The 27383-nt window shown below is 37.3% G+C and overlaps 1 protein-coding gene across 7 annotated transcripts in view; it reads right to left on the reverse strand.

Annotated features, from left to right (window-relative positions):
* The window catches only part of KLF12 (KLF transcription factor 12), a 582757-nt gene that overhangs the window by 220022 nt on the left and 335352 nt on the right, over nt 1-27383 (reverse strand). For 5 of the 7 annotated variants that reach the window (XM_070578452.1, XM_008534682.2, XM_070578453.1 and 2 more), the window contains one exon: nt 13010-13099. The exons of the other annotated variants lie outside the window; for them this stretch is intronic. In XM_070578452.1, the coding sequence (XP_070434553.1) occupies nt 13010-13099 (90 nt within the window). The remainder of the gene's footprint in view (nt 1-13009; nt 13100-27383) is intronic. 7 annotated transcript variants of the gene reach the window in all.

The raw sequence follows: 27383 nt of genomic DNA on the forward strand, positions 1-27383 counted from the left end.
TCCTAGAGCGAGTCTCATTCTGTACAAAAGATGAGGAATCTTTGGAGACATCATTTAAATGCCAATTTTCATGCTTCCTCTTCTAAGTTATGGCACTTAGAACATCAATATTTTAAACAGTTCAAGTATTTTTTAACTTCTAAATGAGTCATTCACTCTCCTAGTAGAGAAGAGGTAAAATAAAACGTCAATACTAAAATGTGAACTACTTCAAAGATAAGAGTTAAGTACATTTCTCATGGTTCAATGGTAATTGGCTTAGAACTTGAAGGTACAACGCCACACCTGACAAGGGGAACTCACTGGGCTCCACAGGAATTCAACGGCTGCTGGAGAAAGTGGGCCCACTACTATCAGCATCACACTTATTATACTTCTTATGCAGTTTCCTCACAACTCTCACTGAGTTTTAAAGGAATTACTTGTGCCATTCAGAATTTACATGCATCTACTAATCAATTTCAGGTACTAAAAATTCCTAAGATGTCTCCAGATTGCAGTGCCTTCTGCTCCTCTAACAAGCCCAGTGCATCGGCCAGGGCAGACTCTCCATCTGAGGTCTTCCACTGCTCCATGACAGAAGGGAGGTTCTGAGATTTAGATGATAGTACCTTGGAAGTCATAGTCATGAGAAACCTAATGAACCAGAGCCCGTACGTCCTCACTCCGTATCTCCAAATGCTCTCAGCATGAGAACCACCTGGGGGATTTGCTGAACACCCAGGCTGCTTTCTTTCCTGTTCCCAGAGATTCTGATTCGGTAGATCCAGGGTAGGAACCCAAGGGATTTTGAAGCCATGGTCACCAGACCCCATTTTGAAAGACCTGAGGCTGCTTTCCATGCCGCAGGTTTCCAAGTCCTGAGACTGACATACTCTCCCACCAATTCAACTTGGTTCACAATCTCATCTTCAGTGTCATGCAAGAACATCTGCGTTCTCTGGCCATCCCTTATACACAGTTACCAAACCATACTACACCTGAGTAAAAACAATTTCTCAGTTTTCCATCTGAAAAATGATCACAATACTTGTTCTATTCCACTTTCTCATTGAATTGACACAAACATCAAACTATAATGCATAAGAAAAGTACTCTGAAGCATGAAAAGGATATTCACAGATGTAAAGTGGTACTCAGGTATAGCATGGCAAATCTTTAAACAATAAAGTACCTAACAGTACTAACAAAGTGTACCTAACAAAGTGTAACATGCTAAACCTCGAATTATACACATAACTTCATATTTGCAGGGTTCTCCCATGTATATCTGTTCAATCCTTCATGCTCAGGTTTTTTTTTTTTTTAACAAATGAATAAATAACTGGGAACCAAAGGTGGTGTGGAAGGATAATGTATTTTGCAAAACTAAGCAGACTAAATCACTCTAACTCATGAGAGACACAGAATAAATGGCCCAGTTTTAAGCGCATGTGGTTTCTCTGCTTGAGTTGCCCAAGTGATTGTAATGGTACAGAATCAGGCTAAAGTCGCTGCACGTCTATAGTATCGTACGGTTTCAGTAGAAGGGAGCGTCTCCAGAATCACACTTACATCACCTTAAGACTCTAACTGAGAACATAACAGGGCAGCACTTACATAATTCTCTGGGTCCATAAAAATACTAGGCCCACAGGACTCCCATGGATTATTCCCAAAGTGTTACACAGAATTATAATAAAATCATATTAGATAAATAAAATGGCATAAAGAATCTGAAAGAGTGTGAAGCATGAAACTCAAATGTCAAACCAGTTAACCATAACACAGCTTCTACGTGAACAAATATCGGCAATTCCAAATTTATCTAAATGAATTCTGGAACAGCTGAACAGGCTTGAAAATTCAGTATCACAGCAAGAAGTAGGGGATAGTATAATGAAGTGAGGAAGGGAAGAGAGAAACCTATATGTCAGCTAAGAATGAGGAGAGCCCCAGAGACAATGGTTCCTCCTCCCAAAACTGGTACTAAGCCAGCATTCTTCCTTTACGAGTAACAGAGTTCTGCTGTCCAAACAAAAGGATGAATTATATCCTTTTACTCTGAAAAATCTGCTCTCAGATGGCAGCCTATACAAGGAGAAGCCCCATTCCTACCAACGTTTTTCCACACTATCTCTGCCTACCCAAGAATGTCCTTCCTTCTTCTCTATGCCTCCTCTCCAAACTCTCACCTCAAGACTCAGGCCCAATTCCACCTATGTTATCAGGCCAGGAGCATTTCCTGGTACCAACATTAACCTATACTACTTAAGTCCATAATGACCTCTGGGGATCTTATCTATTCACAGCTCTACTGAAAATCCTAAACTGTACACATATTGGCACTTGAAATATGCAGGTGGTTACACCCTTTAGCTAACAGCTAAATGTTAGAAGCCTTGAGTTATAATCTTACAACTGACACTGATTATGTCTGGGCTTTAGGCAAGTGACTGCATTACCATGTTCTTAATTTCTCTTGTGAAAAATGGTGACCACAATACTCTGCTCCATCTTCTCATTGAATTTATGCAACTATCAAAGGATAACGCACAATAAGGTAGTCTAAATTATGCAAGGGATACCTATAGATGCAAAGTAGTATTGTCGCCATCATTTTTCATCAGACTATGAACTCTGAAGAAGCCAGAGGAAGTACAGTTCCAGCATCAAGGAAATGCACAGATTAACCAAATTGATTCAGTGAAATAATCGACAGACAACATTATTTCAATATGTATTTTTCATGAAACATGAAAATAAAATAACGAGAACGATTCTTCAAGACCTGCAAAAACCACTGATTCTCCATGATTGCTTCACTTAGGACATTTCTAGAATTTTTTAAATGGCAGCTTAGTATTACCAAAAAAGCATCTTTTTTTGAGTTCAAAAACAGTCCGTTCTGACACTGAGAAGTCGCGTGATCTTGGAGAAGTTACTTAACTATTATTAATTACAAATGTCCTCATTAGTAAAGTGGAGATGATCACCACAGGATTAGCATGAGTGTTAGATGAGATTTTATCAATGACCAGACACATAGTCGTGTCCATAAACGGTACCCTTCATGGCTATTCCTATGAGAAATTCTATATTAGGATTATCTTCCAAATAAACTGGGGCTCAAGTCAGACTATCGTCTACCTGGAGCCTCAACAACGTGCACTGTAAGTGATTGTTTTGAGGCTGAATTAACAAACGAATGTGCCTGAAATCAAGCTGAGAGTTAATACACATGATGCAATCTGAGCTCAATTAAGTGCTAAATTGGGTGAGCAGTGACTACAGATAGATTCAATAAAAGCGCAGAGAAGAGAGACACCAATGGGAATGCTTTATAGAAGAGAATTTTGTTCTGGGACTGGTCATGGGATAACCATGACCTAAATAAAAAACAGGAACAGTGAGGGTATTAGGTGAGGCAACAACTAGCAGCCAATAAATATCATATATATTAACTCTTTTATCCTCCTAGAAACTCCATGAGGTAGGTACTATTATAATCACCACTTTACAGATAAAGAAAACGAGACAGAGAGACATTAAGTAGCTTGTTTAGTCGCAGAAAAGCTGCCAGAGCCAAGACATAAACATAGTCAGTCTAGCTCCAGAGCCCCCACACTTAACCACAGAGTCATCGAGGTAAATCTATGTGAATAACTAGACATATATTTTAATTTACGTATACAAAATATTTTATATCATGAAATTAAGCAGAAATTTAGACTAACAACAATTGTAAGAGCAGTTGCTTTTTATTGATTACTTAATACATAGTGTACTTATGCTAAGCATTATGTATATAATTTCATTTACTCTAGCTGAATTCTATACCCTTTACTATATCTGAATTTAAATATAGGAAAATGCTCACATTCTTCTCAGAAACATTTCTCTAGTTCAAAAACACTGCATAGAAATATGACTATGCCCCAAGGACAATAATCCAAAGAAGCTAAAGACAAAATCTCTGCTTATATGTATTTATGGAATGTCGATGTGGAAATCAGAAGCCGACGCAGCAAATAAAATTTGGTGGGAGGGAGATGAGAGCAAATGAGGGCACATAGTCATGCAATGTGAATGGAAAGAGACAACTGCCTCTCTATATATTTTATGAAGATAAAACAACAGACATTAAGGGTTTTGCCATACTCATTTACCATACTAATAATGATGATGTATATGAAAATGATGCTCCGTTGCAAAATAGTTGATGCTGAAAGGCTGGAGAAATTTTCAGGAACACATATAAGTTTTTAGTGAGTACAATATTGATGGGGGAAAAATATATGATCTTGTACATGAGGAGGTCATAAGTATGAGCCTGAAAATAATGTCCAGACTGTCAGATGCCTAAAATGTGCCAGTAGCCACTGTACTGTTTGTAGAAAATACTTCACCTCAAATACTTGGCCTCTTTATTTTTTTACTAAATACAATAATATATTGATGATCCATTTTTAAATGATCTGAATACTCATCTTTTCATGGAATTTATAACAAAACTTGAAGCGACCCAGGAGACTTTTCCACCATCTTCTAACAGCTGCCTTAGCCGAGAGAGGCTGGAGGTTTTAAATCACAGTTGCATTAATTTCTTTCAAGTTGAAAATAAAAAAGTATATAACCAAGGTTAAAAAAAAAAAAATGAACCAAAGAAAATGACTTTATCTTTATTTTAAAGAACAGTAAGATTGTCTTATTTAGCAAATATAGGCTTTAAGACTGAATAATCTCAATCACCATCTTCATCGCTTTGTTGAAAAAGATATAATTAGTTATGACAAGAATATAGCAACGAGAGTGAAGTTTCAGAGTTGGAAACAGAATTGATCATGGGGACTATGAGTCATCTGAACATCAGATTTCATTTACGATTGACGAGAAGCATATATTTCTTTACTAAGAAAATCTTTCTTCAACATTCCCTTAAGACAAGAAAAAGGACTGACCAGTGGATCAGAGACAGATTCATTTTTCCAGAGGCCACAGACACAACCACTCAGCAAGTCATTAAACCGATCAAACTCGCCACCAGGTCGAATGTGACTTGGTAGCAAAGCAACCATTTTCGTCAATGATTCTCCCCCACTCCGTACATTTGTAGACAACTTGACATGGTTCCATAAGTCACTGAGGCCCCATTCATTTTTTCAGTCTTTTTTTCTATCTGATCAAACTGATCAATTTTGACCAAATGCCAGACATTGTGACTTTTACATTACTGAGGGCTAGATCTTGTTGTCTTCCTTAGGGTGCTGGATGTTATTCTGGCAGAACTATGTAACTTGCAGATCAGTTTGATCCTTTCAAATCTCCATTTCAGGTCTGTCACGGCAAGTCCAGATCAGACTACTCTGGGACTAACTCAGTTCCATTGCTAAGCTGTGGCCCTTAGACCTCTACCAAATGCCCCATGTATGAACAGCTCTCTCCATTCTGGTTTGTGTGAACTTTCTATGAACTCCAAGAATTGTTCTGCCTATTGCCTTCATTCTTTCCTTGCCTTCCTCTGCACAAGAGCATTACTTAGCCAAACTCTTAAGCGGACCATTCTGAAGATCTCCAGAGCTCTGTGTACACCTCCTTTGTCTCTGTTATTGTTCTCCTTAAAAATTAGTTGCCTTGACCTCTCCAAATTCCAATCCCTGCCTGCTTAACTCAGTGCAACTGCTAAGCCCTGTGTGGGTTCTCCCTTCCTGCTTTGCCTCCAGGCAGGAGCCTGAGGCAACAGTAGAGTTCACCTCCTTTTCTACCCTACTCCCAAGGATCATAGTCCCTAACTGTCTGTTGTCCAATATGTGAAAAACCTTTCATAGATTCTGTCTGGTTTTCTAGTTGTTTATGTTGGGAGGTCAATTCCGATAACAGTTAATCCTTCATGATCAGAAGCAAAAGTCCTCCAAGGGTTAAATAAAGTATTTTTGTGAGACACTTTATAAAGTGTGAATCAATATGCAAATATTAGCACAAGAAAACATATCTAGATAAATACATGCCTCATGGTCCAGATTTTTTTTCCTTTTTTTAAGTTATTTTATTGAGGTCATATTAGTTTACAACACTGTGTAAATCCCAGGTGTACATCATTATATTTCAGAGGGAGAAAGGGGTAAAGGGGCACATATGTACGGTAACAGATGGAAACTAGACTTTTGGTGGCAAACACGGTGCAGTCTACACCGAAACAGATTTTTTTCTTATTCTACCAGAAAGACTAGTACACGAAGCAGAACACGATCTTGCATACACTAAAAATGTTCTGGAAAGATTAATTTCCCCAAAATCAAAATTCCCAAATTACTCAGAGTTTGAAATTTCTTTAAGAAGTGTTCCTTTTTACAAAGCACTGACCTATAAAAATGCAAATAACTCTTGGAAAGAAAATCATTTTATATTCTCCTCAATGAATGAGACTGCAGTTAGAACTGGTCATCCGTTGGTACCATGACCCATCACAACACAGAGAGTCTGGGTTTCGGGACTCTGGGGGGAGGAGAGTAAAGTTGAAGGAGAATGTACATTGCTAACGGGAAAGAAGCGGGGTAGAATCATCAACTTCATAGCTTTGCCCAGGGCAGGCCCAGAGGGAAAGAATTCGTCTGCCTGCTATATTTCCCTTGGGTACTATCTGTGATTACTATCACAGCTCATTGATTTTCAATTCTTTCTATTAATACATTTATTGGCCATTTTGACATAATCTTTTCCTGCTTTTGAAAAGATGGTCTTCTCATATTAGCAGTAAACGCAACTTCTGCATATGTTTTCCTTTGAAGCCAGCGAGTGACATGCAAAGACTTCACTACAGATCAAAAGATCTCAAGCAGTGGGTCATCAGAGAATATTAAATGATAAGCAAATTCATATGTCTTAAGATAATTCTACCAATTCACTAGCTATGCTGGCTCCTGTTCCACAGTAGGGGAGGTAATAATGAGACCCTGTCAAAGGGTAATGCAAGTGGCATTTTTATAGTGCCTTTTCTTCTCTTCTGAAAAAGTCATTAAAGTAACACTGTCTTACTAATAAGCTTTTACACACAGATGTATATTAAATCTTTTATGTTAAATTAAACATAGAGGTTTACTGAGGAAAAGAAGAAGGTTTGTTTGTTGGACTTTTTTTCTCCAAAGCCACTGAATTTTAATGTAACGCCCTGTCTTAAATAAGCATTCCATAGCACATGTCTAGGTTCAGCTACAATACTTGCACCTGCCTCTATTTATTTATTAAGCCTAAGGATTGGGGTCTTTTCTAAAATAGCCCCTGACTCAAAATATTCTCCATTTCAATATGGCACTGGCTCTCACTTACAATAAACAGCATCTGAAATAATTACTGTTTATTGAGCCCTGCCTAACTATTAGTTTCTTGTGCTGGGATGATGAGGAATAACGAGAAACATAAACCGTAAGTTCTGCTCTTAAGGAAGTTACAATAGAGTTGGCTTAATGGTGCTGGTCAGTTCTCTGTGATACAGAAATGCCTTCAACATCTTGTTATACAGAACGGTTTGCAAGCCGCCTCTAGGGAAAAGACCATTATTCTCTGTTGTCCTACCTCTAAAATCAGGGAGCTCAGAGGAATCTCTGGTCTGACCAGGCCTGATATTTTTCTGCTAGTAAGCCATGGATAATACAACTGAACCTATAGCTGTCTGCTGCCAGACTCCTGCCCTTCCCAGCCACATGGCTGTGGTAGAGAGACATCAGGCTTTCTCCCCCAGCGTGCCACAGAGAGGTCTTCTACCACCCAATTACTGACTGCTTGCAGTACTTTAAACTGGCAAAATATCCAATCTCCTCTCTCCCTGCCACACCATTGCCACTATGCTCGACCCACAGGTCAGAACTGCACCTGCCTCTACAAGAGAAGAGAGAGGAGGAGGCACCAAGGGCATCACACTGCTGTGCTGGTGGAGGAACTCAGGTCACCTCCTTCTCGGGCTCCTCCAGCTTTAGGAAACAGGGAGGGTGACTGAGTGAGGACTGTTTCTTTCATGGCTCCCTCTAATATCTCTGCACCTACGTCTTTTTTTATATTTTTATTTACAGAGCTCTTCTTGTCTTTTTTTTTTTAAACATTTTACTTTAAAGAATTTCAAACATATACAAATACTAGGCAGAATAATTAAATAAGCCCCCTTGTACCCATCATTCAGCTTCAATAATGAAGGAATCATGACCAATCTTATTTCATCTCTAGCCCCATCCATTCTGCCCTCCCATTTTATTTTGCAGCAAATCCCATTTAATCATTTCATCTGTAAATATATCAATAAGTATATTTAAAGTAAATGAACTCAGAACTCCTTTAAAATTGTGGTCAAATACCATTATCATAGCAAAATATTCTATCATTTTTGTGTTAATATGATAATTGATTTCTGGCTTCATTGTTTTATTTTTTAAATGATAAAATCAAATCAGAACTTGAAGCATTTCTCTGGATATTATTACATAAAAATTCAAATAAAAAATAAGGGTTCCAATCTGAGATTTACCTGAAATCTTCTTTTAGAATTATAAACGAATACAGATGTTGAAATCTCTATTAAATATCTCATGAGAATTGTAGTAACAGAAACCAAAGCAATGGGGCCCTTTTTATCCTTGTTTTTCTTCAAAAGGAGAACATTTATTTAGCATCCCCAAAGCAGGCAGATGCTTGTGAGGTTGGATGGTTCACTTGACTTCCCAGATGAGGAGAAACAGGCAGACAAAGATCAAATGGGACCCACACAGGTGGCACCTGGCTAAGCAAGCATCTTTACTCAGCTCTTCTCACTTTAAAGTCTATTCAATACTACTTCCACACACAGGTAGCTTCCTTGTAATATGACTGTCAAATCCATAATTGGAAATACTTCTCTCACTCCTTGCCTGTTACCAGAATCAAAGAATGTCAGGTTGAACCTGGGAAGGCCTCTTCTCCAACACACCCACTGTACAGATGAGGAAACAGAGGTCTGGAGATACAAAGTAACTTCATAATGCTATTCAAGCCAGTGAGCTGCCGAGCCAGGAATAAAATCACAGTTTATGTCTTTGAGGCAGTACCCTTTCTCTGCACTCCACCTTATCTTTGGGTGTAACAGTTGCAGGATTCCTCATCCTGCTGTAGTCCTCTGCCTAATAACATGCTAGAACATCCAAAGGCTGATGGCATTTGGGAAGCTCTTATAACAGCAGGACACCACACCAAAGGTCACAAAGTCATTCCAACACTCCTTGCTGTGCCCTTGAAGCCTATCACAAGAGCACGTGCCCTTCCCATGGACAGCTCAGCAGCACGTGCTGTATTACTGACAAGCCTGAAGAGAACCGAAGTCACATTTCAGGAGACTGCAGTAATCATCTACTTAGATCTCACAACACTAAGTATGCAAGTGCTACAGAATTCCAAACAGAAGGAAGGCACACAGAGTTGGTGTCAATATGCCACCGTATCTACCCAGTTCACATGGCTACAAGATGAAGACTCTTTCATCAATGAGAATATGCATTTCCAATTTTCATTTCTATGTTCACACAACCCTACGAGGTAGATGGAGCCACTTTATAAGCCCCTATGGACTGGTTTCATATTTTTCACCATGCCAGTTATAATGTCTGGACAAGCTGAATATATTTGCTGAGCACTTACCATGTGCCAGGAAGTATAAGAAAAATACAAGAAATAGTTCATGACCTCTAAGAGTTCACAGTTTAATTGAGGAGACACGACCACACACACACACCACAAAACTGTTAAGACAATGAGGTAAGGCAGTCAGAACTTTTCAAAGAGAGAAAGCCAGAGAGGCTAACTTGGACCTGTTCCACAGGCTTTCTTTAGGCTCTGAAATGTGCTGATCAGGTCCTGAATTCCTTGGAGGGGTGGGGTTACATGTAGAGACCAGCTGACAGGAGAAGACCTAAGGGACTATTTATAGATGGAAGGAGAGCACAGGCATATGCCTTCATGGTGCACTGAAACAGGAGGTCCACATAAAGAAGTATATCTCTACAATGCTCCCTGTAGCCTAAAAGGCAGACTAACTTTTCTTCCCCAAAAGACTGGATGCTAATGTCTGTCTTAAAAACAGAGTCTCAAAACTAGGTTTTCCAGAGTGATTATAGAGTCCAACCAAGGCACCAACTTCAGGCTTTCTCATTCACTGCTGTGACGCATAGGTGCATTTCTGTAACTTTTTCTTCACTGTAACTAATATCTTTTTCAAAGCCCATAATAACACGATTATTTTAATTTCACCAATACATCGACATTTTCTTATGAAGAATCAAACTTCAACCAGCCTTGAATAACAAATGAGGAAAGACTCCCATAAGACTGAAATCAAGAAATCATCAGAATTCTAGCACTCCTTATGTAAAAATAATTCTGAGATTCTGAAATCATACAGTATGTCACCCATCCCATTCTCCCTAATGAAACTCCAGTCAGTGACCAAAAATGAAGTTCATTAAAAGTCTAGATTTTATCTCTAATTTTAAAGAAGAGTTTATTTGAAGTATTACAAATGACTAAATACAAATTATTGTATTCTATAATACATTTCATCAAACACTGTGCGCTGCTTCTTAAAGCTTGACTGTCAAAGAGAACAAAATTATATCTGTCATGTATTTAAGAAATACATACAAAAACTTAGGAAAAGAATAAAATCAAGTTTCTATTTTCCTTCAACATACACAATCTAAATTAGGGCGAAAATACCAACATCAGCTCCACTCAATAGGAGGAAAATTGATTTTGATGAACAGACATTAAGCACGTAAAATCTATGAAACTACAAGTTTTTCTGTCCCTATTTGAGGACAGAAAACTACTTTTAATAAATAATGTGACATGAGGTTCTTATTCACACTGTAAAACCTCTGGGAATATTGGCTTTTTGTTTTTTGTGCTCCTAAATCTTTCACACAAACCTTACCTTACAAATGAAAAATGATAGTAAAGAGGAGAGAAGTATCTAGATATCATTAAAGATTTGCAGGACTGGTGACAACAATGCACTATCCCGGCTTTGACTAGTAGCTTTGACAGGTAGTATTTTCTGACTGGTTTTCTGTACTTTTTTTGCCTTTCTCTAACATATAGGACTTGAGTAGATTTACCGCCACTGAAGTTGAAGAACATACAGTCATGCACTACACAACGACGTTCCAGTCAACAACGACTGCATATACGACAGTAGTCCCATAAGATTAGTACCATATAGCTTAGGTGTGTAGTAGGCTGTACCATATAGGTTTGAGTGAGGACACTCTATGATGCTCATACAATGACAAAACCGCCTAATGATGCATTTATCAGAATGTATCCCCGTCATTAAACAACGTCATGACTGTATTGAAAAATAAAAGCAAGATTGTGAAATACATCACTTTTTCACTTTTCCATCAGCAGTGGAAAAAGGCCATCCTCTCTGAGTGAGATGTTATAATCTATATAATTTGTTGAACTTAAACATGAGGTGTGCAGAAATTTATTTTATTAAACTGATGTTAATGCATCTAGATTAAGAAAACAGAACTCTAAAGAAATAAAACAAATCCTTCTTGTGGTTAGGTTAAACAATAAAAATAAAGACTAAATCGTGTGGAGGATATAGAGTTTAACTTGATGAGTCAGGCTAGAAAATCCAGGTGAACACAAGACTTTTTCTGAAGGTTGGTCTACAGTCAACAAATACTACTAATAACTGCCACATAGTCTTTGCTCTCTCATCGTGTTCTATTGCGTAAGTTTGGGGTTGAATCTATGTGAGCCAGTCATTATGTCATGGATAGAACTGTGGAGCTGACATACTCACAAAGTCCATTTCAGAGCTGCGACAATCAACACTGAACACAAAGGTGAAATGATGTCCTCTACCACGGTGGGGCTCTGTTTCAGACACAGGCTTACACTGAACAAGAGAAATATGTATTGAAATGCCATACACCCTGCCACACATTGCTCAGGAATGGAGAAGTTACTGGAGAAGCCCTCTAAGTGTTACCATCTAGATCTATGCCCTCGGATGTCCTCATTACGAAATCCTTTTGGAACATCAGTTTTCTAATCCCTTGAATGGGGCCCCAAACGAACTCATGCACACTGATTTTTATAACAGTGAGCTTTTATTCACATTTAAAGTTTCTTTTGACTGCTCAATTAAAGAACATTGCTAATGGTCTACGTTGATTTTCTGAATAAGAGAAACACTAAAAGATTAAGATAAAATACTTATTTATGTCCTTTTTTCTGTCTTCGGTACTGCCTCAGTGGTGGTGGTTTAATAAGACAGTTACACAGTGTGCACTCAGGTCCATGAGCAGTGCTTTCTCCCTTAAATACAAAATGCGGTCAGCTATCGCTGCAAGCCATCAAACTGCCCTTATTATGATGTTAACTAGGAGAGCTATAAATGTGAACCTCCTACATCCTTTTTAAAAAACCTAGCTGTGCTCTTAAGTCTTCATATTTTCAGTAGCCATAAATTAATTCGTCAATTTGGTTACATATTGTTAAATAACCTTTCTTTTGCTTTTATGTGCTTTTCAAACTCACTGACCGGAATTTCATCAACTGTTTTAGCCCTCATTGAGTAAAAAAGGGTAAATACAAATGTCAAAAGAAAAATCCATCCAACAAACAGTAGCATTCCCATACCTGTATTCTGCAATTTCCTAATTTAGGAAGAACCAAGCTATTTCGACATTGAGGTTATACTCCCACCTTATTTTCTAATACTTCCTCTTCGCTTTGGATTTCTATTAGCTGTTCAAAACATTCACCAATTTAAACAAAGTCATCTGGTTCTTATAAGGTCATGATGCCTTCCTAATCTCAGGAAGTTAGTAATATTTGAGGCTGGTAAGAATCAAGCACAGTCTCAGACGATTTTAACTCAAGAGAGAAAACCTTAAGCAAGTGAAAACCAGAAGTGTTCTGCAAACCTAGGCTCTGGAAATGACTGCCACTATCATAAAGAGAAGGAGGTGGGGCATCCTCAGAAACTTCTGCTTACCCCTTGTTCAGATTCCAAAAGCTCTGTTTTGACTCTGACTGCCGGCATCCCATCAAGCATTAACATTCTGTTCTCAAAGGAGTTGATATTCTGAGAATAAAAAAGAGAGAGAAGGAAATTCAGCTAAAAAGCATTCAAAAGAGGACATCTGAGAGAGTCTTCCTCCACCGTAGTACATTGAGCGCTGCTAACCTAATTTTTTAACAATGAAGTATGATTAAATGAGACTATCAGCATAACCAATTATCCCCCCATTCTGAACTTTCATTTGAAATAATGACCAAGAAGTTGAATTAATCAGTCTGATTCTCTGACCTCTGGGTTGGAGGTCAGACTGTAATAAACTGGAATAAGGAAACCTTACAGTAATTTATATTTATGGGGCTGAAACAATTCATCACACTTCTGCAATAGTGGAAGGAAATATAAGGCAAGTTTCTTTCTTCCTTATTTCTAGAGGTTGTCTTGCTTGCAGAAATCCGTAAAACAGAAAATAGATAAAAATAATTTATAGACTCTCATATTATTGTCAAAGTCTAAGTAATTTTTTAAACAAGATAATATAATTCTGGACACATTGAATTTTGGCATCATGGCAATTCTGATCAAATGAAAATTTCTACATATCAACCCCAAATATCTCCTTTAAAAACAACCAGCATAAGTCTTGGATTAAGAGTAAATTCCTAAGATGAAGTCATAACCAAAGAATAAATAACAATTTGCTTTCTGTTCTGGTATACGTTTGGCTCAGTATGCCACCTCTTGAAAGAAAAACTTTATTTCTACTGTGGCCCGATAGAATTTCAATAACATTTATAAAAAGATTAAATCAAGGTTATTTTCTACTAATTTTCACTGCTTTGGGGATTCTTCTGAAATCAATAACCTATGAAGGGAGTCAGAAAGCCACATATCAGTGCTTGCTTAAGGCCAAAATCAAGCTCCTGTTTTAAAAGATGTTTAGCATGCCAATTTTACCCTCATATACTGACGAAACTAAGAAATTGAAATGAGTAAATTTGACTGAGTTTTGAGAACGATTCCTTTGCTCAATTATAGAATGTAACCACGTGACACTAAAGTGGCTGTATTAAAAGAAAGAGATCTGTTTCTAAATATTTTGCCTACATGGTGACAAAGGTTAATATCATTTCTAAACCTTCAGGTTTTCACCTTTCATGAAGTTGCTTTTCTACCAAATAGACAGTTAAATAAAAATAACTCCCACTTCAACAAATCATAAATTAAATATTTTTATTACCAAATAATACCAACAGAGTGCAGTATAGTGAAGCTCTAATTATTTCTCCTATTTCTTGACTCTTTTTGTTTAAGAAAAGTACTCAAAGAAATAAAATTTATAGGGCCTCATCACAAATATTTTCTCCGAGAAATCAACACTAAGAAAAAGCAAATTTACTCTAGAGATAATGAGCATTTAAAAATTTCCTGCTACCTAGTCTTTTAAGTAATAAAAAGAAGAAAAATTGCTGTCATGTTCTTTTCTTAGAAATACAGACTATTATTAAAACTGGCAGGATAAATTTAAAAAAATTTTTGCTTTTGACTTGTCTAAAAGATTTAGGGCTTTTGCATCCTAAGAGCTTAGGGCAGAAGGAGTTGAGGTATTACTAGCCAGCTCAGTTAATTTGTTCCACGCTTAAAATCCTTTCATGGAGGCTAGTAAGTTGTTTACACATCAGGCATGGATCTCAAATCCTCACGTGTCACTTGCTTCCGTGGTTGGAAGCAGCCAGCTTGGCTTGTCACCACCGAGTCTCTGAGAAGCCTTCCTGCCGCGGCCAGCCCTTAACTCGCCCGCCTTTCTCAGCAGCCAGGAATCTACCGTAACAAAGCATCCCGTAGGCTGTTTGGTTGGTAGACAATGAAGGATGAGTTGATATTGCTTCCTACCCCAGAGGAGGTCTTGCCCAGACAAAAAGGGAAGAAGATGCTTTGCAAAGGAGGGGAAAAGACAAAGAGCGATTCTGGAAAGGCAGGTTTAATGAACTGTTAGAATCTGATTAGAGGCTAATGTCCTTTTAGTGCTTTGTATCAATTTACAGCTGAAATACTTCAACCATTTTCCTTACTGGCTGTGATAAACTCATTAGTTTAAAAAATGCAAGCTAACCAGAGACTTTGAAGTTAAAAACTGATAAATCACGAAAACCTTGACTGTGTCTATGTTCCATTTAGCACATTTAAATATCCCTGCATTTTCATGATGAGTCTTTTTTTATTGCTGTTTTTGAATAATTCTACATGGGTTAAAGATAGGATGCACATTTTAGTTTCATGTAAAAGTGAAAAAATAAAACATTTTCAAAAATTTTTTAAGAAATTAAGTTTTCCTGGAAGTATTTCTCTTTCTATGATTTTCCAGGATCTCCACAGCCACAACCACAATAAACACCATAAATAATAATATTCACAGCTAAAGAACCAAGCCTTAACTATTAAACTCTTTTGACTAGTGCAGATTCAACCTGTCTATATGCTCAAAGTTATACTGTAAATATATATGAAGCATATTAATCTCTGCATTCATGATTCTAACCCTGTTTAGCATAAACATAAGCACTGAGCATCACGCCAATATTCCAAACCATCCAGGAAGGTGTATGGTTTTTTATAGAGCCCATGATAACTGAAAAGCATTGAAAATATAGTCCTTGGAACAAAATATTGATAGATTTATCTCTCTAAACTAAAATCAGATATACAATCTCAGTTGAATGTAGACTTTAAATATGTAATAAACTAATAATTTAGAATAGCTGTCAAACGCATCTTGCCACAATCTTAATCAAACACATTTGCTGTGGAATCAATTGTTCAATTGATTCCCAATAAAATTACAGTCATCAATTTTAGCAACATGGTACTTTTTCCGTATTTGTTGAACCAAACAGTTTTATATTATAGAACCCTTGGAATTAATAATTTATGTATATACATATAATTCATACACATATAAACCACACACATCTGTGTACACCTATGTTACTTGCTTCGTATGAGTAGATTTTACCAATTAAAGCAAAATTTATTAGCTGGCTATTGACCATTACATGTGCACTGAATGAGAACGGTACTCTGGATATTCCTATTTGCCAAATAAATTTTGGCAACACGGTAGTCCAGCTGACAGTAGTTCTACTCAACAGCCTTATGAGCACAACTGTCACTGATCCCACCATTGCAAAATATTTTGAACAGAATTGCAGGAAGGAAAGGGACTGATGCTCAATGATGATAATTTATAAAAACACAGAACTCATAAAAATATAGAAAGCTGACTTTCTGGGTCAACTACTACAATCTACCCTCCTACCGGCATAATGCAGGTCTCTTCCTTTCTCTCCTCCTGACTGTGGGTCGTCCAGTTTGCACGAATGCAGTGATAAAGAGTCAGTCAGCCAATATTCAATAGACCTAATTTTTAAACAAAGTTTCCTTTCATAAGCCAAAAAGAACCTATTGGTATTTGTTTTGATCTTTCAAGGTACAGGACGTATTCACTTAAATATGTATCCATCTTACATCTTCATGTTTGGCTACAGGTGATGAGAAATACCAACTGCCCTCCATCTATGCTTGTGTTATGTTAAACAGCGATGGGAGGAACATAATGAGTAGCAATTCGGGATTCATTGCACCAAGCTGATTAAGGCACTTTCAAGGAAGATTCTAAAGGTTTGTAACACAAATGAGTCAACTGGTTAAAAGTATCATCCTGTGGACAACTTTTCCTATAGAAAAAGGAACGGAATCAGATTACAATTAACTTTTTGTTCAAAAAGATTTCTGAGAGAAGTCAACCTCTACCCTTTCTTGACTCAACTCTACCCTAACAACCACCATAAACACTAACAACAATACCAATTTTTTCAATTTACTATAGATGTGCTAATCCAACCAATTAATAGGTCATTTCTTTGGAGAGAAAACAACTCTTTTACCCCAACCCCAAAACTTGTGCTGAAATACAAGAGAATCAGTGAAATCCTCCTGCTCTTTATAGTAAGGATCAACAAACCTAATAGAATAGAATCATGCTTAGCCAACGGTTTCAGTTATCTACTGCTGTGCAACAAATCACACAGTAGCATAAAACGACAATCATTTCATTATTATCTTGGTAACGAACATAATAATATTACCTAATATTTGCATATTTACTATGGACCAGACCCTGTGCTAAGAGCTGTGCACATAGATACTGATTTAATCCTCACAGCAACCCAAGAGGTCGATGATATATTATCTGAAGATGAGGCATCTGAGACACAAAGAGGTTAAACTGTCCAAAGTCACAATGGTACAGCTCTGTCCCAAACTTAATGAGTCTGAGCCCAAGCTGAGCTCCTAACCACTATCACTATCTTGCTCTCTCCACTCATTTTATCAAAATGGGAAAAAATATAAGCAACTTATTGAAGGCCCCAACAAAGGAGCTCTGGAATCTCAGCAACAGCTTCTTTCAGGGCTGAGCTGCTTTAGTCATCAAACTGAACGTGCAACTTCTGGTCACTGGTGAGTATCAACATTATGGGGAGTAACAATAAGAGGTCAAAGAAGCTCCTGTTTCAAAGCTGCTTCACTTTTTCTTTCTTTAAATCAAGCTTTCAACATATTTTATTGGCTTGATGAGATTATACATACTGATCCCAGAAATATCTCAAAATTAATTTAGCAAGTCATTCCCATCCTGACTTCAATATCCAGAAAATCTATGGTAATCTCATCTACTACCCAGTGTTTTGAAAATATTCATGTCCGTGGGGGCTCATTCAATATGTTCACAACAGTTTCATGTACTTGAATGATAGAGTAACTTCACCTCTACATTTTATACTTAAGAGAGATAACTTTTGGCATCACATTTAATTTATAATTGCTTAGATTACATGAACGAGCATATCTTCCTATGCTCACATATCCTTACACTGCTAACACAATTATGTAGAGGGCATATGCATAATCAAAGCATCTGAAATGGTACAAAATAAACATCAGTTCAAACACAGGCTTTCCACTCTAATGTAGCCTTTCATCTTTCATTCCTTTGCAGCATGGGAGAGTGGTTATCACCTATTTGGCCATATTTTATTGGCAGAACTAAGAGCCAAAACTATAGACCTACTGGGGCTCTCAACTTAAATCCCCTTTAGTGATTTCAATGATCCATATATACATTAGTCTGAAACGTTTGTCTTCAGTCTCAAAAACAAAACCCTTCCAAAGATATCCTCACACCGAAACATGGAATAGTGTCTCTCACAGGGACTAGTAAAACTCTAACTGTGATGCAGCAACTTACATTTCCCTGACAGCAAGGATCACTCTCCTTCCTATGTTGGTAAAGTGCTAAATTATCACAGCAACGTATAGTTTACATTAATATTTAGAAATGTTTCCTATAAGTGACAGTTGCTAATCTAGCCATGAAAAACAGAGAAATTCTTATCCAAGCTGTAAATGGATGCTTTTCAAGAGGAGAACCAACTCAACCCAAACTGGGAGCCAAAATTCACTACTAGCATTTTCAAAGAGGCTCAATATATTTTCAGAAATTCTAATGGATGCATGCCTTCTTTCCTTTGTTCATTGCGCGAAGATGGTTAAAATAACATCTAGCTTAACATTTTCTGCCCCAGCATTAATACAAATTGTAACAGAATATTATTTTTTGTCATTCATATTGTGAAGAGCTACACACACTTGGGGGTTGTGAGTTGGCCAAATCTCCCCATAAACATGCAGTGAGGGGCTCTGCTATGCCAAAGTCATCTCATTCCATCCACATCCCATGACGCACTATGGGAGATCACAGGGGCAACCCAGCGACGGGAGAACAGAAACTAAACTCCAAAACCAGGAGAATATTATGGCAAGAGAAATGCCAAGCTACCACCAATCAAACCCTAGAGAGGGAGAGAAAACTTCAGTTCAGCTGGGCAGGTATTAACATTCCAGGGAGAACTTAACTAACATGCAGGCTCAGGTATCCAAGTATCAGGATGGGCCAACAAATAGACTTGATGTCATGTAAAAGATAAGAGATGGAGTTCAGTTCTGGAAAAGGAAGTCTGAAATAAGATTCCCTCCAGGAAACAGGGTTAGCAGAAACTAATTCCGAGGGCCAAGTCCCAGCAGAGGCCACAGCTAGGAACAGGAGTAGACAGGAATCAGACAGCTACTCACTTGCTCCAGCCAATGCCTCCCAGCCTCTTGCCCTGAGCACACACAGAGACACTGAAACAAGGCACCTTCAGCCTGGGCAGAGGGCCCATCGCAGTAGACAGGCCCCACACATAGACAATCATGTGCAACACAACCACAATATGATCACAGGGTCTCATAATTTAACAAATAACAACTATAATAACAACAACTAACATTTACTGAGCACTTATGTCCCAGGTGTTGTTTCATGTGCTTTACATTAGTTACATCATTCATTTGTTCATTCACTGATTCATCCAAAAAATATTTACTGAGTGCCGCGCTCTGTCTAGGTATTTAGGATATATCAGTGAACAAGAGAGAAAATTTTACCGAGTTTCATTCTGGTCATTTAGTCCCCTAACAACTTTGTTTTACTATGTCCATTTTAGACAAGAAAATTAAAGTTAGAGTAAGCAATCTGCCCAAAGTTATGAAAATGGTCAGCAGTCTAACTCTATCTTCCATTGCTCCCAGAGATAGAGACCCTCAGCTTCTGGGTATGCTGACATTGGCTGCAAAGCTATATGAGCCCAGAACTGTCCAAGCCACTCTCGCTAGTGTACTTCAGGCTCCTGACATAACAAAAGGCTGGGAAGTGGCACTGAGGTGGGAACAGTAAAGCAAAGACAGGCTGATTACAGATACAGTGAGGGGAGATAATATTAAGGTCATTCGGAAGTCCTTCCCCTGCCCTACAGCAGGTGCCTCTAACCATTTATCCAATTTGCCTCTAACCAGTTACCCAATCCCACTTTCTACCATTCTGCTCAGGCTACATCTCAACCATGTCAAAAAACGCTCTCTCCTCCAGGCCTCTACATTCTACTCCATCTTCGTATTCATCACTATCTGACGGATTCTTCATTTGCTATAACACTGGAATGTAAGTTCCAGGAGGGCCATGACTTTATGCTTTTGTTCATAACAGTATCCCTATCCGCAGACTTATAACAGTGTCTAACACATAGTATGAGCTCAGTAAATATTTGTCGGGCTAATGAAAAGGATAAATGTAGATAGATGTAAGATCAGTTCATTCTCCTGGGTCTAACTGATCCAGGTGATAACTGATTGTTGACAGACAGACAAGAAGAAGAGCAAAAGCAAAATCTTAGGGCTATGAAAGTCCCCAGATATGGGGAAGAATAATGAAGGATTTGGTACGGCTGGAACATAGTGTTCACTGGAGGAGAAACTGGAGATGAGACCAGATAGGTAACTTGGGGTCAGGTCATGAAGGGTTTTATATGTTATGATAATTCATTTATTCATTTAGAAATATTTCTTTAACACCTGCTATGTGCTAGTTGCTAGGAGAGCAAGTGAATAAGATAGCAAGGTTCTCTGCTTTAAGAGACTTGAGGTAAATGTGGAAGAAATGTGTTTGGGCATCACACACATAATAGATGATGGGAAGTCATGAAGGCTTTATTAAGTAAAAGCAAAATTTGTTTATGCTTTGTGTTTAGAAAGATAGCACTACAATTAATCTGGAAGACAGCTTATAAAGATACAGGATTTATTCAGCATGGAGACGAACCAGTTCATAGGTAACACAATAGCTCAAAGGAGAGATGGTGAGGGGATAAACCAAGGCAGTGGTAGTGGGAATAAAGAGGAGGAAAAATATTTGAGAAAGAGTTCATAGGAAGAATGAACAGCATTTGATGACTGATGAGGAGGAGAAAGAGCAGTGATAAGACAGAGTTGGGAAGAGTATCAAGGATGGCATTGATTTTTCTAGGTTGTACACAAAGGTTGAGGTAGGAACCCAGTAGGAAAAGCAAACCATGCCATACATTCCTCCAACATCCCTTGAAAGACCTATGACACTCTGGGATATATGGATATTTAGCAATATTGTTTAATTTCAATATATTTTTTGCTTAGGATCTGTTAGGTACGGAGGAAGATTTCTCTTAAGCTGAGTACGTTCAAATCTTACAATAGATACTAACAAAATCAAATTTATTCAAGCTTGTAAACACTGGTTGAAATAAAGCAAAAAAAAATCCTATATAAATGAGTCTTCTTAGCTACACGTTTAAGACAAGAATTAACTCTGCTTTTACTAACATTTTTCCTGGGTTTCATCAGTTTTACAGATTTTTGGGGTTATCAAAACTTAAAAAAACCCAACAGAATAGATATTTGCCAGAGTACAAGTTTAAGAGTATTGTATATTAACATATTCATCAGCCATTTCCCTTTAGGAAAAGTCGTTTGGATAGTAATGAAAAAAACATCCAGAACACCGAATAGAATATGTAATGAAATAACATCCCTAGTCCTCTGTGCCTAAAGAAAATGAAGATTACTATCAAGTATTAAGTCATTTATTTTTCTGTAGGAAACAAAGGAAATGACTATTGACCTATATTTCCACCTTTCCTTGTCTACAATGATGTCAAGTGGCTCCTTATCAAATCCAAAATGGATTATCTTATTAAAACATGGGCGGTTGAGTGTTTGTCTCCTGTACAGCCTGAAGAAATAGTACTGAAGATTTGAGAATAAGTAAAAGAATTCTGAGGAGAAATAAAAATACAAGTTAATTCTTTTTTAAATTATGACTCTTTTAATGAAAACAAAAAAGAGAAAGATGGAACTCAGGCTCTCCTTGGTGGCCCAAAAAATATGTATACTGCTAAACAGGTAAACTAGGTTTCATATTCATTCCAAAAATATTTATTTACTTCTCATTTTATATTTTAAACACTTATTGTTAAGATTTCATACCAAAAAATATATTACATTCCTTGAAAACCTGAGGCATGATCTTGGTTTCCAAAAAACAAAGGTAGAAAAAATGATCTTCACAGTTTATTTCATCCAAGAAGGATTCTCAAAGCATATAAAAGCACTATAAAGTGTCTGTCATGTTGTCAAAAGGTGTAACGAAAGTAATTGACACGAAAAGATTATATCAACAAAGTTGCAATCATTTGCACTGCCTGGACAGTCATGTCAGACGCATTACAAGAATGCCCTGCCCTTCCTCTTTCATTTTTCCCCCAACACTCCGGGTTGTGGAAATGCAGTGGAGAAAGACATTACCAGTTGACTGCCAAATGGCCAAATGCATAAGCTTGACCAAAATGTAATCTGCCAGTCTCTGAGGATATCCACCTCTAGCTATGGTTCTTCCAGATTCCCCAAATGATACCTTTAGTTGTAATAATCAAATTCTATGTAAAATCCAAATTCTGTACTAATTTGACATTTTTACTGGCAAAGCTTTTCCCACATCTACTTGCATTCTATCTCAATACCATCTCCAAGAAGTCTGACTACCTTAAGCTTTTTTAAAAAATGCATTCTATCTTTTTTCTGTATACTTTCATAATTGTATAGAAATAAGTTAGACTAGAATAGTGCCTAGAACATGGACCTAATAAAGACTTCCTGGGCTATGATCTTCTCATGGTTTCCATTTTCTTATCTATAAAATGCAGATAACTTTCTACTTTACAGACCTGTTTTAAGGATTCAGTGAGATAACACATATAAGGTGCTTTAGCACATGACAAGTCTTTTCTGTGAATAGTTAATATTAAATGATTTTAACAAGTAAGTAGTATTAGAAATACTATTTCATCCCTTCTTCCCAAACATACTTTCAAGAATGGATGTCCTAATCTGATATTTGCTTGACTCTTTTCAGAACCCACTCTCTATGAACTCTTATAGAACTAGACTGGAAAAGGTAGATTTATTAAAAATAATGATGGTAGGAACTGACAGAAGATTGATCTATACAGTTAATATATATTTCTCATGATGAATGGCAACAATGAACTATTTTATCTGTTTAAAACCGTGAGGATGCACACCAATCACCTAGGGACACAAGTGGCCTCTCCACGGGCATTCCCAATGAGGACATTTAATATTCTGACTCCTAAAGACAAGCAGGAAGTATCTGATAGCCCTGCCTAGCAATCAAATGCTATGTGATGCAGTGCTAAAAAGCCTTTGCTTATGGTTCCCCTTTACATGATTGCCCAGAAATACACTGTTTTAAAGAAAGATATTTACTATTACAACATATTTAACATATTTGTTACTAGAGAAGATACCTACAAGGTGGTGTGTATTTGAACTGTGGAAAACTTGCAAAATTATTTGAGGAAAATAGAAGAACTACATGGGAAATAAAACAAATGCAAGTTGCTAACAGTTTAAAATTTACCTATATTTAGGGCAACGTGAAGCCAGTGATACTAACACCTCCATGCCATTATCCACGCTGCTGTCATCTTGAATGCCCTTCTCCCATCTCTGCATTTCTTCATTTCATCAACCATCCTTACCCCTTCTTAGAATTTCTATACGATGTGTGTATGTGTGTATGCGCCCGCGCATGTGTATATAAATAAATTAAATCCAGGGCTTTTCCCTTTTATGGATACTTCTCAAATTCTAAAATGTAACACAATGAAAGTCGGAAAAGAAACAAAATTCATTCAACAGAAATCTGGAGTAGACTTTTTTATTAGGGAATTATGTAACTGCACAGCATTTACTCAGACCTTGTTACTTCCTGCCAGCCTCTTAATAAACCTGCCCCATAAAAATAGAAAGAGTACAATTTTGAACCTGTATAACTTATTGTACACAGGAAGTTTCTATTACCTTTTTCTGCTACTTGATACTAAACATGGCTAAAATAAATGTTGCTCATAGAAGAAATATGCTCTGTTTAGGAAGTCCAATGCTATAACTGAGATATTCTTTTAGACCAGGGCTTTTCAACATCTGCACTATGGACATTTAGACCAGGTAATTCTTTGTTGTGGGGGCTGGCCGTCCTGTGCATTGTAAGATGTTCAACAGCATCCCCACCTTCTACCACTAGATCCCAGTAGCACTCCCCTCACTCCTCCCACAGTTGTAACAATCAAAAATGCCCTCAGAAAATGCCAAATGTCGGGGGGTGGGGGGCCAGAAGGGGAGGAGGGTGACCCATTTAAGAGCACTGTTTTATAATTACTAATATTATGAACTCATTAGGAAATAATCTTAATTTTAGGCTGAACTATGTTGCCCAACAGTATAAACATAACCTCAATATTAAAAGAAAATAATACCTGATATAAAGAATATTTATAGTTTACTTTAGAATACATTTCCTGGAAAATTAGAAACATTTTATAAGATGGTTTTATTATTTTGTTTGAATTTCTCCTCCGCTTTCTGCATATCCAAATTTTCCCACTAAACAAATACAAACATTTCAGAAAGGAAATGTGAATTTGCTTATCAGTTCAAGCTATGGGAACTGAAAGTTTGAAACCTTTAAGGATTTCAATATTAATATGGATCTCAAGGGAGATCTCTGGCCCCATTCTTAGACATGGCCAGTGAGAATCTACCAAATTAGCCTCGAAAATCCCCAAAGTAAGAAACTGTAATTACCCAAATGAATATGGTAACTTAACTTTCGACAAGAAACTACAAGATAGAGTTTTCATTCTCAGCTCTACATCTGATTTGCTGGATGACATTTTATACTTTGCTTTTCTTCACAGAAACCAGGACTGACTCCTCCATCAAGAACAATTCATATTGTATTGTGAAATACAATATGAACTGAAACATAAACCTGTCTATGTTTTATTAATTTGTTAGGAATGTTAACTTTTAAATAACATAAAATTCAGTACATCCTTGTGGTAACAACTCATCTTTGTGGAACTGCAGGATTCAGTTCCTCTAGTTGCACTGGACCAAGAGAACAAATTAAAATCACCAAAGGTTATGTAAATTATTCATAGGAATAAAAGAAGGAATTCTTTTTAGAAGAGAACATGCTGGAAAGGCAAACCACAAATTCACTTCCATTCATACACACACAGTCTACACCCATGGTGCCTGGGTAGCGACTAGCTATAAGCAGCTACCAAGCAGAGGAAATGTGACTAGTCCAATTTAGATGTGCTTTACATGTAAAATACACACTGGATTTGAAGACTTAGTATGAAAAAGAGAATACAGAACATTTTATTAACTTTCAATTGATTACATGTTGAAATGATATTTTGGTTATATCAGGTTAAATAAAATATATTATTAAATATTTTTTTTTAGTATTTAATGTGTCTACTAGAACATTTAAAACTACACATATGGGCTTCAATCCGTGTCTATAGGAAAAAGCTGTCCTACGCTATCACTTCAGGAGACCCCAAACTGTATCGGTATCAAGATCTTCCCTCCAGTCTCTACCCAATCCTTCTGGGAATTGGGGCGGGCGGGGGAGCGGGGGGGGGGGGGGTCCATGGGTCAGTTTGAATGTCACAAAATTGGAGGAGTGGCACTGGCCTTTACTGCCCAGGGATGCTCACAAGTCCTCAATGCAGGAGTCATTCCCATAAAACGAAGAATTAACCTATCCACAATCTCAGTTGTGTCTTCACCCAAAAATTGGCAGGTGATGTGATCAGGCAGAGGGACTCCAGCAACTAACTGCTGGGACTCAACTTCGTATTTTCAGTCCTGACCTCTTTCTCTCAAGACCAAGAACTATATTCCAACTGACTGGTTGACGTCTTCAACTGGACATTCCATGGGCATGCCACAATGTACAAATCCAAACCAAATTCAGTATCTCTTATCACCACACCCCCTAAAAGAAACTTAAAAAAAAAAGAAAACAATGAAAACTTGCACTGTCTCATGAATTGTCCCTCAAGGAATGCCAGCATCACCAACTCTGTTTCTCAGGCTAGAAACCTTTGCCTTGCTAACTCACATGAAATATGTTACTGGAATCCATGGCCAGTCACAGCCAGCCTTTCCTCTCAATTCCCATTAGTCTTTGTCCCAAAAATGGTATTCCTGCTACCCTCTTCTTCCACTCCACTGCCACAGACATCTTGGGATGGAGGGGAACTGTTCTCCTAACAAGGTCTAAGGCTTAACTAACTTAACCTTAACCAGCATCAGAGGGAAAACCTCCATCTTTGATACCAGATAAAATTTAAGGTCACAAAGAAGCCTTAGAAAATTTGACTGCATTTTAAGCAAGAAGAGTCAAAGAAAGGAAAAATCATAAATTAAGTCTATTAGTACAAAAGGATTAACGGTGACTTAGAAAGGAGTTAAAGTGTTACATATGGTTACATATTATATATGTGGCTATATATAATACATAAACCTGGTTATGTATTATATATGTATATCATATATTTACATATTACATAATTAGCATGTATGCTTATTTAAATTAAATATAGAAAGATTTACTTTAGGCGCATTATTTTTCAAGACGTCAGATAAACGCTATTTTTAAAAACAAAGACATTGATGCTAGATTTTCAAAGGGCAAGGCATGGTAAAATTTACCTTGCTCGTAAGTACGTGGATCATTTCTAAAGATCAGACCATCTCGAATCATCGCCACCTTTTGAGTGTACAAAAGCACAGAAACAACAGCCTCAAATACTGAAAAATGCAATTTGTTTCTTTCAATACTAACTTGAAAGCCTACTAAACTCTGAAAAAAGCTGGAGAAACACAAATGGATGAGAAACCTCAAGGCCTACTAGCACCCTGGGAAAAATAATGAAGTTAACTGTAAATGCTAATCTAAGAAAATGACTGAGCAAGCACATACTTAAGAGTATAACACAATACTGCTTATAGCATTCAAAAAAAAAAAAAGGAATCAATCTAAATGCCAAACAGTCAGGAACTGGTTAAGTGCATTATGGGACACACAAACCACTGAATAATATTTATTCACTGAATTTATGATATGCAGCTTTTTGTCTTGAAGTAGATGAACAATGAATGATCATATTTAAGTGAGAAAGAGATGACAGAAGAAATGTTCCCATAGCTTTAAAAATAATGCTCATTACAGAAGAGAGAGAGACAGAAAGAGCTAAAAGGACACACATTCAGGATTGGAGCCAATAGGACATGGAGTGATATTTTTCAATTTGCTTTGACAAATTTTCTCACTTTTTATGAATTTCATATATTATTTATGTAATTAAAAGAAATACAATCATCCCTCGGTATTCACGGGGGACTGGTTCCAGGACCACGCTGCAGATACCAAATCCACAGATGCTCAAGTCCTGTATATAAAATAGTGTGGTATTTGTATATAACCTACGTACATCCTCTC

This window comes from Equus przewalskii, chromosome 16 (genome assembly GCF_037783145.1).
Source record: "Equus przewalskii isolate Varuska chromosome 16, EquPr2, whole genome shotgun sequence".
In the NCBI taxonomy this organism is placed as follows: Eukaryota; Metazoa; Chordata; class Mammalia; order Perissodactyla; family Equidae; genus Equus; species Equus przewalskii.